At 32.3% G+C, this 13,274-nt stretch overlaps 2 protein-coding genes and 1 long non-coding RNA gene across 4 annotated transcripts; 2 read left to right on the forward strand and 1 right to left on the reverse strand.

Annotated features, from left to right (window-relative positions):
- Window positions 1–646: 646 nt before the first annotated feature.
- On the forward strand, window positions 647–4,043 carry LOC116404017. Of its 2 annotated transcripts, XR_004216952.1 has the most exons (4): window positions 647–1,339; window positions 2,043–2,513; window positions 3,143–3,651; window positions 3,741–4,043. It is a non-coding gene; the product is annotated as an uncharacterized LOC116404017 (long non-coding RNA). The 2 variants fall into 2 exon arrangements; XR_004216951.1 differs by lacking the exons at window positions 3,143–3,651; window positions 3,741–4,043 and having other exon boundaries at window positions 655–1,339; window positions 2,043–2,677.
- Window positions 4,044–4,049: 6 nt separating this feature from the next.
- On the forward strand, window positions 4,050–5,534 carry LOC105435527. Its single transcript, XM_031886164.1, has 3 exons — window positions 4,050–4,506; window positions 4,668–5,007; window positions 5,086–5,534. Exons 1-2 carry the CDS (start codon window positions 4,184–4,186, stop codon window positions 4,963–4,965), a joined length of 621 nt encoding a protein of 206 aa, XP_031742024.1. The 5' UTR covers window positions 4,050–4,183; the 3' UTR covers window positions 4,966–5,007; window positions 5,086–5,534.
- A 5,783-nt stretch (window positions 5,535–11,317) lies between these two features.
- LOC101218143 (zinc-finger homeodomain protein 4) lies at window positions 11,318–12,714 on the reverse strand. Its single transcript, XM_004142806.3, has one exon. It carries the CDS (start codon window positions 12,436–12,438, stop codon window positions 11,533–11,535), a length of 906 nt encoding a protein of 301 aa, XP_004142854.1. The 5' UTR covers window positions 12,439–12,714; the 3' UTR covers window positions 11,318–11,532.
- Between the last annotated feature and the right edge of the window lie 560 nt (window positions 12,715–13,274).

The raw sequence follows: 13,274 nt of genomic DNA on the forward strand, positions 1-13,274 counted from the left end.
AGCTTGAAAGTTTTAATTTTCATAAATTTGAAAAAAAAAATTATATTCTTCGTATCTTTAGTGTTCTTTCATCATAATTTGAGAACTTCAAAGCTTCCATCTCTAGAGCTTGAAAAGAGTTAAATATTCTTTAAGTCTTTTAAAGAGCTTTTAGTCTTGAATTCTTCCAACCTCCACTTAATAAAATTGAAAAGGTAAGATCTCCCTTTATAAAGATTGTTTCTCATGAGCTATAAATGGTTTTGGGTCCAATTTTTGTTGTGCTTGTATCCAATATCTTCTTCGACCCAATTTTTCACCATGGACTTGAATTGGGCTCAACTTGATAGGCTTAACTTTTGTTAGGATGACGTGACAAAATTTAATTGATTGATATTTTTCATTCAAAAATAAAATTGATACTCTTAAATATAGTAATAAATAAATACATACATATCTAAGATATTCTTAATTTTAAAATTTTAGGGGTCGTTTGGAAAATGAAAGGAAAGGAAAGGACTAATCTTAGTCATTTCCTTGTTTTGGCCATGGATTAAGGGTAGGAAAAGTGTTAAATTTAGTCCCTCTTAATCCTTCTCTTTTCCCATTTATTCCCCCAATTTTCCCACTTAATTCTTCCCTTTTCCAATATAATCCTCCCATTTTTCAAAACAATCATTCTCTTTCTTCTTTTCCATCTTCTCTTTCCTCGTTAAATTCTTCATTTCCTTCTTTTCACACCCAAACAATTCAGGGCATCTCTCTTTCTCTTCTCACAACCGTCTCTCTTCCTCTTCTCACAGCCGAAAAATTTAAAGCTTCTATCTTCCTCTTCTCACAGTCAAACAGTTTAAGGTTTCTCTCTTCCTCTTCTCACAACCGAACAATTAACTCTTCTATCTTCCTCTTCTCACAGCCAAACAATTAACCTTTCTCTCTTCCTCTTCTCACAGCCGAAGGAATTTCTCTCTTCCTCTTCGGCGCTCACTGATTTTTCTCCATCGTTCAATACCATCTTCTTCACGGTATTTTGATGCACGTTGATTTTATAAACCTCACATTTTTTTTCTTTGTTGTTCTTCGGTCTCCGATGTCCCTGTGGATGTGGATGTCGTTGACAAGCCACGTTTAGAAATAAACGATGGCCTCCGATGCCTTATCTTCGACTGGGCGTTCGTTGACTAGGTGGCTGCTTCCTTGCATGGCTTGTCCTACGAACTTGCCGCTCGGATGTCATTCATCATATTTTTCTTGTCGCTCGGTTAACCTCTGTGACCGCGACGATCTTTCATCCTCTGATGAGTGACAGATACTAACCGAGGGTTGTGGCTGTGGTGGTTCCAAGCAAGTTAGGGTCGAGGTAATATATCTTCCTTCTATTCCACTAATATATCTTGAATATGCATTTTGTTTTGATTGAAATTAGCATTCACATGTTCTCTTTGATCTTCATTATTACTACTTTTATGTTGTTCAACCATTTATTTTTTTGTTCCATGTTTGCTCTAGTGTTTACAGTCATTTTTCTTTGGATGTTCATTTTCCGTTTGTTGGATCGTGTCTCTGGATTAGTCTCTCTTTTTTCGTTTTTCTTCTGTTGTCCATTGTATTTTTTACTTCTTCTCTGTCTCTGGTTTAATGAATTTATTTTCCTCTTTTGCCGCTGTATTTGTTTACTTTTGTTTACTGTTTTTTCACGTCGGTTGGGTAGAAAATAAAAAAAAAAGACTTTTTCTTTCCTTCACATGCACTGACTGTCTCTGACTTGTGTGGCATGCCCGTGAATGCTTCTTTGACCATCCATCTTATTTTTTTCTTGTCAACACAACACATTTGATAGTGGGATTAAATTTTTTTGGGTTGTTGTAGCATCATTAACTTTGCTACTGCCTTCCTTTATATATATTGTCCCCTTTTCTCATTTGATGTTGTTCTCCTTTGCTGGTCACTTGTTCATCCATTGTTGTCCATATTTTCGTGCGACATTCCATATTGGTACGTATTTTTTATGTCCGTCTTCATCTTATCCATTGAATGTTCTTCACGTTAATTACTACATATAGTGTGTTTTATGCATTTTTTCATCCATGATTTCATTTCGTATGTTGCATTTCATTTTATCTATGCCCTTCATATCAATGCATTTGATATGGATGCAATGCCCTTCATATCCCCACATCTAATAAGGTCTCGTTGCATTAGTCCATCCACGATAAATTTATTTGTCATTTGAAGTTCGATTTCATTTAACTGAACGAACTTTCGTTCTTTGAGGCAGAGTTTAACATTGTTTTAGATTTTGTATACTTGTTCCCATTTACTTGTTAACTTTTTTATTTGGCCACTTTTGTTACGCGTCGTTAGATACGAACTATAAGGTACGCTCTTGCACCATTATCTATATTTTTATTTAGAGACATATATTCTAATACATTGTGTCCTTATGTAAGTTTCATCACTGCCTTATGCAGTGCAGTCAAGTGTACGTAGACTACAATTTCGAGGTACTAGGAAAACATCGACATTCTGCTAAAGTAGGTCATTTTCTGTTGAATGTATATGTATTCCCTTTAATACATAACATGTATGAACAATATATACATTTTTATTTGTAATATGAGACATTTGTCCGACATTTCATAAACTCGACGTTTGGGGAAAGTACTATTTTATTGTCACATGTGATGCATTTCATTTATCACTCTTTCTCTTTAGCATGTTTCAACTTGTTTTCTTCATGTTGTTAAGTTAACCGTGGTTACTCGTACACCACTAATTAAGAACCAAACATATGACTGTTTTAGACAACGTAACTGTACTAAACTTATTTAATAATAAAAAAAATTAGATTGTGTGTACTTCGAAAATTAATAAGTATATTTCGTATAAACAATGCAAATTTCAAAATCCTAGACACATACAAATACAATTGAGAAAGAAATATAAAGATTACAGTTGGGTAAAACTATGTAACATATATTAGTCTTGTATAAGAATAATACAGACCACGACGCAACGATACAAACAATGCATCAAACGAAAATTGTGTCAAAGATAATTACAGTACTTGGATTGACCATGTTTTTAGTCACTCGACATAAACGTACAATCTAGTAACAAGCCTAAACATTTTTTAAGTCCATCTAACGAAAGTCTTTGTCAGGGTGACCCTTAGAGTACCTTTCAATGAATCCCACAGAACTGGCAAATGTTTTGAACGCCTTTCTACTTGTCCAACATCAAATGATAATGACGTTTGACACATTCTTCAATGATATGAGAAGGATTCCCCAAGTACCGTGTGACACAAGGCATAAGATTAGACAGATTGCGTATTTTCGTATGATACACAAGTCTGACCTTGTATGTCAGCAAAGTACGCGCATGGATAGACGTTGTTTCGCAATTCTCTGTCATCTCCTACAGACAACGACCGTACTAGAATCCACTGACGCTGTCGATGTCGAAGAGATAGTCACTATCTTCCTACACGTGCTTTCACATGATGTTAAGAACCGCGAGGTACAACGAGACTTTGTACGATCTAGCGAGACTGCATCAAGGCATTTTAACATAGTCCTTATGGTCGTACTGCGTCTGTCTGACGAGTTATTGGCGAAATCACAGCTTGTTCCAAGCGACTGCACAAATCCCAAGTGGCAGTGTTTCGAGGTTAGGTGTCTCAAATTCGGTTTCATTATACATACTGACTCTCGACTCTCTTGGGTAATTGTAAATGGTCGTTTTATTATACGCTGCAGAATTTCCTTGGTGTCCTTGACGACACATACATAAAAGTGAACGTGTTCGCAAGTGATCGACCTAGATATCGAACACGGAAGAGTGAAGTGACGACGAATGTTCTTGGCGTACGTGATACAAAAGGGAACTTCGTTTTCTTCTTATCAGGCTGGAAAGGTTGAGCAGTTGACTCTCGTATCCTACGTGATGCCATTTCAAGACCCAACGAACTAAGGGTTCCTAAGGGTAACAACTAGTGTTTCAAAACTTAAAAATTACTATTTCTTTCTACTACCGATAATTTTAGTATAAGAAAACAACAATTTCAGGGTTCTACTACCTCTGTGACGCGAGGTACCCAAATGCAGAGGAATTTTTGGCTCCGTATAGAGGAGAACGATACCACCTGCAAGAGTGTTGTGACACTGAAAATGCTCCAACTACATCTAAGGAGTTCTTCAACATGAAACACTCGTCTACACGTAACGTTATCGAACGAGTGATTGGTCTTCTGAAGGGTCGTTGGGTAATACTTCGCGAAAAGTCGTACTACCCCATTCAGGTTCAGTGTCGCACTATTATGGCTTGTTGTCTACTCCACAATCTAATAAATTGTGAGATGACAAATGTCGACACGCTAGACGAGAACGAGGACGAGGGTGACTCGAACTATGCAACGACTGGAGGTGACCACATCAACTACATTGAGGCGTCAAACGAATGGACTCAATGGAGGGATGACCTCGCACAGTCGATGTTCAACGAATGGCAGTCGCGAAACGACTAGTACGTGACAGTTACCTATAGGAGAAGCACATGAAAAAAACTTTTTGTTGTACCGTTCATGTTGTACTTAACGTTGTAATGCAATTGATAACATTTTTTATTGTATGCACTTTTTGTATTCATTCTATACATATGTCATTTTGTCACCTTTTTATTGTCAGCATGGCCAGTTCATCGAGAAACCCAAAGCACGCATGGACGAGAGCAGAGGAGTCATGCCTCGTCAGTTGTCTTGTCGATCTTGTCTCCGTAGAAGGGTGGAGATCAGACAACGACACCTTTCGACCTAGCTACCTCGCGCAGTTGCTGAGAATGCTAGCTGAGAGGATGCCAGGGTGCAAATTGACATCCACTACCGTTGTAGAAAGCAGAATAAAGTTATTGAAACGATCATTCCAGGCAATTGCAGAGATGTGTGGTCCTGTATGCAGTGGGTTCGGGTGGAATGACGACCTTTAGTGCATCGTTGTGGAGCAGGACATTTTCAACAGCTGGGTCCGGGTATGGAAATATTTGCACTTTCGTGTCCACATCAGATTTATTACACTGCTAACTATATTTTTTCCAACATTTTGACAGGCACATCCTGTAGCGAAAAGCCTACTGAACAAACCTTTTCCGTATTACAAAGATCGCGCGACAGGGGCACGTGCGAAAGTAAGAGGAAGCGGACCATGCAACAGATTGATAGCTTGGACGTACTTCGCGATGCCATGGATTGTACGAATGCACAACTGCAATCCATTCGAGGCCTTAGTGAAAAGGACCTGACAAAATGTATGATTGTCGTGACGGAAAAAACGTAGTTAATGCATACATTTTTTTAGATGCCCGATCACCTGAAGTGTGGCTACTGCAGGGTCATTCTACGCAATAACCCCTGATTGTCGGTTCCCTTCCATTACTGATCTGTTATGTTTTTCGTTTCCATTGTAATTGTTTGGTTATTCTCTGCTAGACTGATTAACTATGTAACTGATGTTTCCATTAACTGTAATTCGAGAAAATAGTCGTTTTATTTCTTTTAACCGCTAGTATGTTCATTATCGTTCTCCTTAAGAAAACAAATATAAATGAAAAAATATATCTTAAAAATGAAAAAAAAAATAAAAATAACGTAATCCAATATATCTTGTGTGTTGAAACTAGAAACGAAAAATAATTATGTATTTTTTCTCATATTCGGGTTAATGTATAAATTTAAAAAAATACACAAATGAAAAAAAAAATACAATTTTTTGGTTATAATCCTTCCCCCAAACAAGAATTATAATAATCTCTCATAATCCTTCCACTTAATCCTTTCCCCAAACAATGATTCAAAATAATCCTCTATATTCCTTAACTTATTCCTTCCCCAAACAAGGATTACCTTTCCTCCACTTAATCCCCCTTTTTCTTATTCCTTTCCTTCCCCCAAACGGCTCCTTAAAGTACAACCTAGTGGTTGGAGGATTGAAGCCCAACCGTTTTAGATGAAAGATTATGAGTTTACAAGTAGCTTTAGTTTTTAAATTTGATATTAGATTTATTTGTATAAAGAATAATTCCATAGGCCCTTTTTACACACATTTGCATATATCATACATAACATAAATAATTCTGATCATGAACAATCAATCAAATATTTCATCCATAAAACAATCATTTCAACCAAACTAAGCGGCAAATGAGTATTATAAGAAACATTTTATTTATTTATTGCTAATATCATAACAAAAGTAAAGTTTTTTTAATATAATTTATTTTAGTGTTAGATGTATGACTGATTAATGAATAATACTAACCATCGTATATATTTTTAAATATAGCAAAATGAGTAAACTTACAATTTGTAAGTCTAATAAAATTTTACTTTTGATCAATTATAGAATGTGGTAGACCTAAATAGACATATCTATCGCTTTAGTGATAAACTATTATGGTATAGAAATTTACAATATTATTTGAAAATATTTAACAATCTCTAAGAACCGATAGAAAACTCTAATTAGTTTGTATATGAGGTGAGAAGTTGAATTATGAAGTCTATAATTTGAATATGTTGGAGTTTGAAAGTTTGTGTTTAATGGGGTAAGAGTTTAGGGTTAAAGTAGTATATAGTATCAATTTAATAGTTATTTAAAAAGAAAAAGAGTTATATGAAGTTGATATTATAGGTGTTAAGATAGAAATGGTGGGAAAGAGATGAGATTTGAATAGAAAGAAGAAATGAGAGATGTGTGTAGTAATGGAAATAGAAGGAGAAAGTGAATAATAAATGAAAGAGTGTGTTGTATGAGGTAGGTAGATAAAAGGAATTAATACATATTGTGTCCCAAAACACTGAATTAAAAGCAATCCACAAAACAAACATAATGTTTTCTTCTGCCCCTCTTTAATGCTATTAGGCCCTCTCCATCATTTTCTTCTCTTTTCTTCTATTTTTATGACAAATAGAAATGTGTAATAGTAATAATTCTTTTCACGTGAACCTTTCTTCTCAAATTATATCACTACACAACATTCAATTCACATTTCATTTTAACTTCAATTATCAACTTGGTTTCTACCTATATAATTTCAAATTTCATTCATTTTCTTTCATTTAATTTATACTTTAAGTGGGTTTAATTTTTCTAATAAAGTAAGTGACATTTCTAGCTAACAATGGAGGACATACCTTAGGAGTTAGGAGTACTGATTGGGATGCAATAATGGTATTGATAATGGTCTCATATGTTCATTATGTACATGGGTCATGTGTGTTGCTATATATGTGTATATATATGTACAACACCTATGGATCTCTCTCACACCAAACACAAATATAATTGTATTTGTTATTTGTTATCATTTTAAGTAGAAAATGGAAGAAATTAAATTATTTGTGTATGTAGGCTGCTGCAATATATGAATTTAATAATTCGTTGTTGGGTTAGAAATTAATTTGGTTAAAGGTTGGTCAATGAAGAAGGCACAAGAGGAGCATGAAATTTTGAAAGATAAACACCAAAAAGCCACTCATAATTTAATGCTTTGAAGTGTGACATTGGCATGAATTTCACTTTTGAAATCTTCAAATAATATGTATTTAATTCAAACCAATCATTCTTTACTTGTGCCCTATTCTAATTAATGTTCATATGCTGTCTTGGTCTTCTTAATTATTATAAATATAATTAAACCTTTTTTCAAAACAAAAAATTATCACTTCTAATATTTAATGCTCAAATTATAATATATAATAATGCTCCCTTCTTTATGGATGGGTTTTATTTAACTTTATTATATTCAAACTTTCAATTATAGTTTCTATTTATAAAAATAAAAAATAAAAACCAATATTACCTTTTTTTTTTTTTAATTTGTTAAAAAGTTTCCGTTCGTGGATCACTACTCTCAACTCGAGAGATAACATGAAACCAACCAATGTCGTTTTCCTTTTAAACGATATCAGTTGATCCTGACTATTGAACCTTTTGAAACACTAAATAGCATACCAACACAATATTTAACGATTAAACAAATTAAACTTCATTATATCAATTCTCAAAATAAGTTAAGGCTAAATGTCATTAAATATAGATAATGCTAAATCAAACGAAAAGAAAAATTAAACAACTTGACAAACTTAACCTTAAACTTACATGACACGTTTACTTAAAGTACTAACTAACGGAAGAAAAAAAAAAACCTAAAAACAAACTAACTTAGCAGATTGGACACATCTCTTCTTAAAAAGTTGGAAATCATTTGGAAATGTTGAAGTAAATAACCCAATGAATGACGGTTTAGATAAAACATAAGTTTCAAATAAATCAACTTTAAACTTAGATTTTTTTTTGCATAAATAATTCATGAAACATAACATGAAGCATATAATTATTTAAAATCTCTTTCTCAATCAATAAACACTTTCTCTTTTTAAATAACTCTTTCTATCTCTCAACAGCTCTTCTACTTTTTAAAATAAATCTTTACTTGCTTACCTTTGTTAGCTCTATACCTTGAAAACTTGATCACGATAGTAATTAGCTCGACCTACCGTGTCTAATCTAATAATCTTGATCAAGATAGTAGAGCTTTGTTGATACTATCTTGCCTGAAATCGATGGTAATCGGTTAAGTGGTCAACAAAGTCACATACTCTTAACTGTGTACATTGACTATCGAAATCTTGGTATATAAAATATCATATGGTTTTCTTTCTTAAAACTTTTCTCTTCCAACTCATGCTTTTGCAAATATCTTTATAAAATAGTAAACAACTTTATTTCAAGAAACTTAAAACATACTTGTAAATCATTTATCACTTGCTCAAACATATTTAAAACAGTCTAATTGAAAACATGTATAATTGAGCAACATCAAATCATACTTTAAATACCAATAATAATCTCCATATAAAAGAAAAAATATATGAAAATATGTTTTAAGAATTTGGGAAAATAGTACTAATGGATAAGAAAATTGTTTTCTTTATAAAAATCTAACGATAAATATAAAAGAATTATTCAATTTTTCATGAATAAAATTGAACAAACTTAAATATAGGAGGAGCAAAATTATATATTAACCAATATAATTTAATCAGTTTTGTCTCATCTATTTTTATTATGAGTTTTAAACATAAACTATTGTGCTAATTTTTTTTGTATGAAATTTGTTTTTGGTAGAACTAAAAAATAATAGAATATATATAATAAAAGATTAACGAAATATAGAAAAAGAAATAAGTAAGAAAGTATAAATATTTAATTAAGATTATACATTTTAATATGTTAAAAAAAAAAAGAGAATATTTATTTACTACTCTAAATATGTTTTAGAACCTTTTTAAAGATTTGATTAAATATATACATGTTTAAATAAAATGTTGTTGAGAGGGTTTTATAATTTATTTATTTGTATTAAAATGATTATTCTTTGATGTTCCCATCTCTCAGTGTGCGTTCTTCCTTTTGATAACAAAACAACATTCTCTCAGTATTTCTTTTTTCTTATTTTTATGTCCCAAACACAACGAACCAAAAAGAAAAAGCTTTTTTCTTTTATCGGCATCAACCCTTTTTCCAAATATTTTAGGCATATTTTATATTTTTTTTAACACTTTTCCAAATCATTATTGTTACTTCTTTCATTTTTAATAATTTTGTTGTTTTAGTATATAATATATATATCACTACTTAATGTAACATTTTAAAAAGTTGTATGAATAATTGAACACCAAAATTCCAAAACTATGTTATTTGCACTTCTTTTTAAGTTATATATCTTTAATTACCTGTACCCATTTACTTTATGTTTTACTACAACTATTCCCCTATATATATATAATTTTGACGCAATAAAAAATCGAAAATAACATATATCCCTTCTTCAATTCTACCTATGTATTTCTAAATCAAATATATAAAATTTTATGATTTTTCAGAAAGAAGAAGCATGGGGTGAGATCTATATATTTTGTACGTAAATTGAAATGTAAGGCTAAATTATATGAAACTCATTTGATTCAGATTGGTTTCAATTTTATATTTCGGGATTTACAATTATACCCATATATATTGCTAACATTATTAAGGGAAAAAAAACTATTGTTTTTAAATATAACAAAATTAAATAAAATATTTATAAATATTGCAAAATTTTAGAATCAATAATTAAAGAATGAGAGACTTTATTGACATTGATGTGATTCTAAATTTTTTTTTTTTATATTAGAAGCAATTTTGTTATTTAAAATAATTTTTGATAAAAGAGTTTTTTTTTGTAAAAAAGTATTTGTGGTTCCTAATAAGCATTAAGTTTTCATAAAACAAAACAAAAATAATCCACAAACTTTATACCGTTCAGGATGATTTATTCCCTATAATTTCAATTTTATAATAATATGATTGTAGATTTTAACCCACAAAAACTTAGATATATTAAAGCGGAACCGAACTGAAATTTCTTTCTATAACAAATATGGATATGGATTTAAATTAATCTTTTGATTTCTTTAAGTAGATCTGAATCTCTCAAAGTTGTCTTGTTTGAACTTATAAACGAACGAAGCTAAAGTGAATAGAATTCAACTGACAAGAAAGATATATAATGAATTTTGAAATTAGAAGTGAGATGAATACGAGATTGGACTTATTGTGAAAAAGGAAAAAGGACGTGAAACAAAACATTATGGCTGGAAACATGGTCGTCTCAAACCTTTGCAAATACATATATAAGGAGTGAGTTAGGTTTGAAACAATAAATATAAATAAATAAAGGAGAGAGATATGAAAGTAGCTAGGGTTTTGAAAAGGAAAAGATCTATATATATATGTGTATATATAAATAAATAAGACAATGAAATATATATTTATTATAAAAGTTGAAGTGAATTGAAGAAAGAAAAAGTGAAATAAATGGGGTTATAAATATGAAGGAGGAAGTTTGAGTATTAGGGTTTTTGGAAAGGGAGAAAAAGCAAGTCAAAGGACAAAAGGTAGAGAAGGCTAGAAAGAGAGTTAGGCATGCAACTACCAAAAACAAAAACAAAAGAAGAACAGATATTATAATCATATTTAATGTCATATACCATACCCTATCTATATCCAACTTACAATATATACACACAAACATACACTCACACTTCTTCACCCTTAATATATATATGAACACACTTATCAAAAATGAGTTTAATTAGCTAAGTGTTAAACTAACCATGATATTCCATTCTAAAAGTGGGAGTGGGAGTGAGAGGGTTTCGATCCACTCAACCTACCATTGTGTGCTCTAAAAATATATATGTATAAACATATAACAACAATAAATAGAAACTAATTAATAATATAGAACCAATTATCAAGTGCCTTTGGATTCAGTGCAATAACTAAGATTTTTTAAACATGTCTCAACATGTACCAAACACATATTGATCATCATCATTAGCTAATAATTAACAACAACAATAGTAGTAATATAATAATTATATAATTCAATCTTATGAGTTAAAAAGAGAAAAAGAAAAAAAGAAGAAAAAAGAAATTAAAGAAATTTAATTTAATTTAAAGGATTATTAGGAGAATGAGAAGGTGACATTGTATCTTTCTTGGCAAGATTGTGCTTGTTGTTGTGCATCCAAACTTTAAGAACTCTTCTCTTCACTCCAATCTCTTGACAGAATTGTTGCACCACACTCTCCTCTTGCTTTTGAATCTTCCATCCAACTTTCTCTGCAAACCTCAGCATCTTCTCCTTTTGCTCCGCCGTGAACTTCGTTCGGAATCGTTTCTTATTCATCATCGCCCCCGAATAGACCCTTCCCCCAACTCCTGCTCCCATTCCTTCCTCCTGCTCCTCTGACTCCGAGTGCCCACCGCCCCCACCCAGCATGTTGTATGACATTATCATGTGGTGGGGTTGCGTTGTTGCAGCTCTGGATGATATGAACGTCGCCCCTCCTGCAGTTGGGTATGCGAATGCTGCAGGCTCTGGTGGGCCGATCATGTTCTTCCCACCTACGAGAAGCTTTCGCCCAAGGCGGGAGTGGTGGAGCCAATCATAGGGTTCTCCTTCGATCTCTTTTCGATGAAAGTTTCTATGGCAATTGCAAGCCAAGCAAGTGAGGGCTTCAATGGAGCCTTCTTCTCCACTTGGCATGAACTCACCGCAACCGTCTGTGGCATTGCCTCCCATGGAAGCTGCATGGTTTTTGAGACACTCTTTGTATTTGATATGCTTCTTGTTGTTGTTATTGTTATTGGTATGATGATGAAGATCCACTTCCATTTGGTTGCCACCATTGACAGTAGCTGAAATGATATGGTTACGGGTGGAAGAAGAGTCATGGTGGTGGATGATATGGTCATGGTCATGGTTGTGGTCATGGTCGTGACCGGCGTAACGACTATTTAAGGGGATAGGAATAGGGATGGGGATAGGAGGATCATGAGTAGTCAGCTCCATTATTATGAAGGAGTTGAAGAGAGGAAAGAAAGAAAGAAAGAAAGAAAGAAAGAAAGAGAAATTTAATATTTGGGGTATAGGGGTTTGGGGTTATTATATATATATAATTGGATTAAAGAGAGAGGGTTGTTTATAATTTAGAGGAGGAAGGGAAGAAGAGAAGAAGGGAATGGTTTTTTGAGGAAAAAGAAATGAAGAGAGGGTTTGATTTGAGATTGGTGAGTGAAATGGGAAAACACACAACGAACAGTACTAACATAATAAGTAAAGAGTTTATAGTTATACACAAAAAAACAGAAAGCTCTATACATACTTTTAGGGTCCTCCTACCATCCTAACAATTTCCTCTTCTTTTTTCTTTTTTCCTTTCATTTTTTTCCTTTCTTTTAACCGACAAATTTGGAGACACAACACAAGCTACACACTGTTTTTCTTTTAATTATTACTGCATATACCTTTCTTTCTTTTTTCTTTTTTAAATCTTAATTTAATAACTTTCTTCAATTCTAACACCTTTCCTTTACTACTACAATTTTTTTTTTCTAAAAAGATATTATCTATATTGATATTTTTACTATTTATTTCAATTAAAAATAATTATTATTAATTTTGAGGACTGAATGTAAATATAGATGAAGAGATTAAAAAAAGAAAAGGAACATTTGAAATAATTAATAAAGAGGAAAAGAGAGGTGGGGTTATGTGGGTACTGGGGGTTAGCTCATTGGTTGGATTGGAAAAAGAGAGATGAAGTTTACGCTACTCTATTGCTCTGGAGACGCCGATGTGTTTCTCACACAAAACTAAAACATAACTTATTTATTATATATATATAT

The sequence above is a fragment of the Cucumis sativus genome, chromosome 5, assembly GCF_000004075.3.
Source record: "Cucumis sativus cultivar 9930 chromosome 5, Cucumber_9930_V3, whole genome shotgun sequence".
Taxonomy (NCBI): domain Eukaryota; kingdom Viridiplantae; phylum Streptophyta; class Magnoliopsida; order Cucurbitales; family Cucurbitaceae; genus Cucumis; species Cucumis sativus.

Coding starts and splice junctions, on each gene's coding strand:
- LOC105435527 (XM_031886164.1), top strand. CDS start 4,184: ATGAAACACTCGTCTACACGTAACGTTATCGAACGAGTGATTGGTCTT. Junction 4,507..4,667: donor TGGCAGTCGCGAAACGACTA/GTACGTGACAGT, acceptor TTTTATTGTCAG/CATGGCCAGTTCATCGAGAA.
- LOC101218143 (XM_004142806.3), bottom strand. CDS start 12,438: ATGGAGCTGACTACTCATGATCCTCCTATCCCCATCCCTATTCCTATC.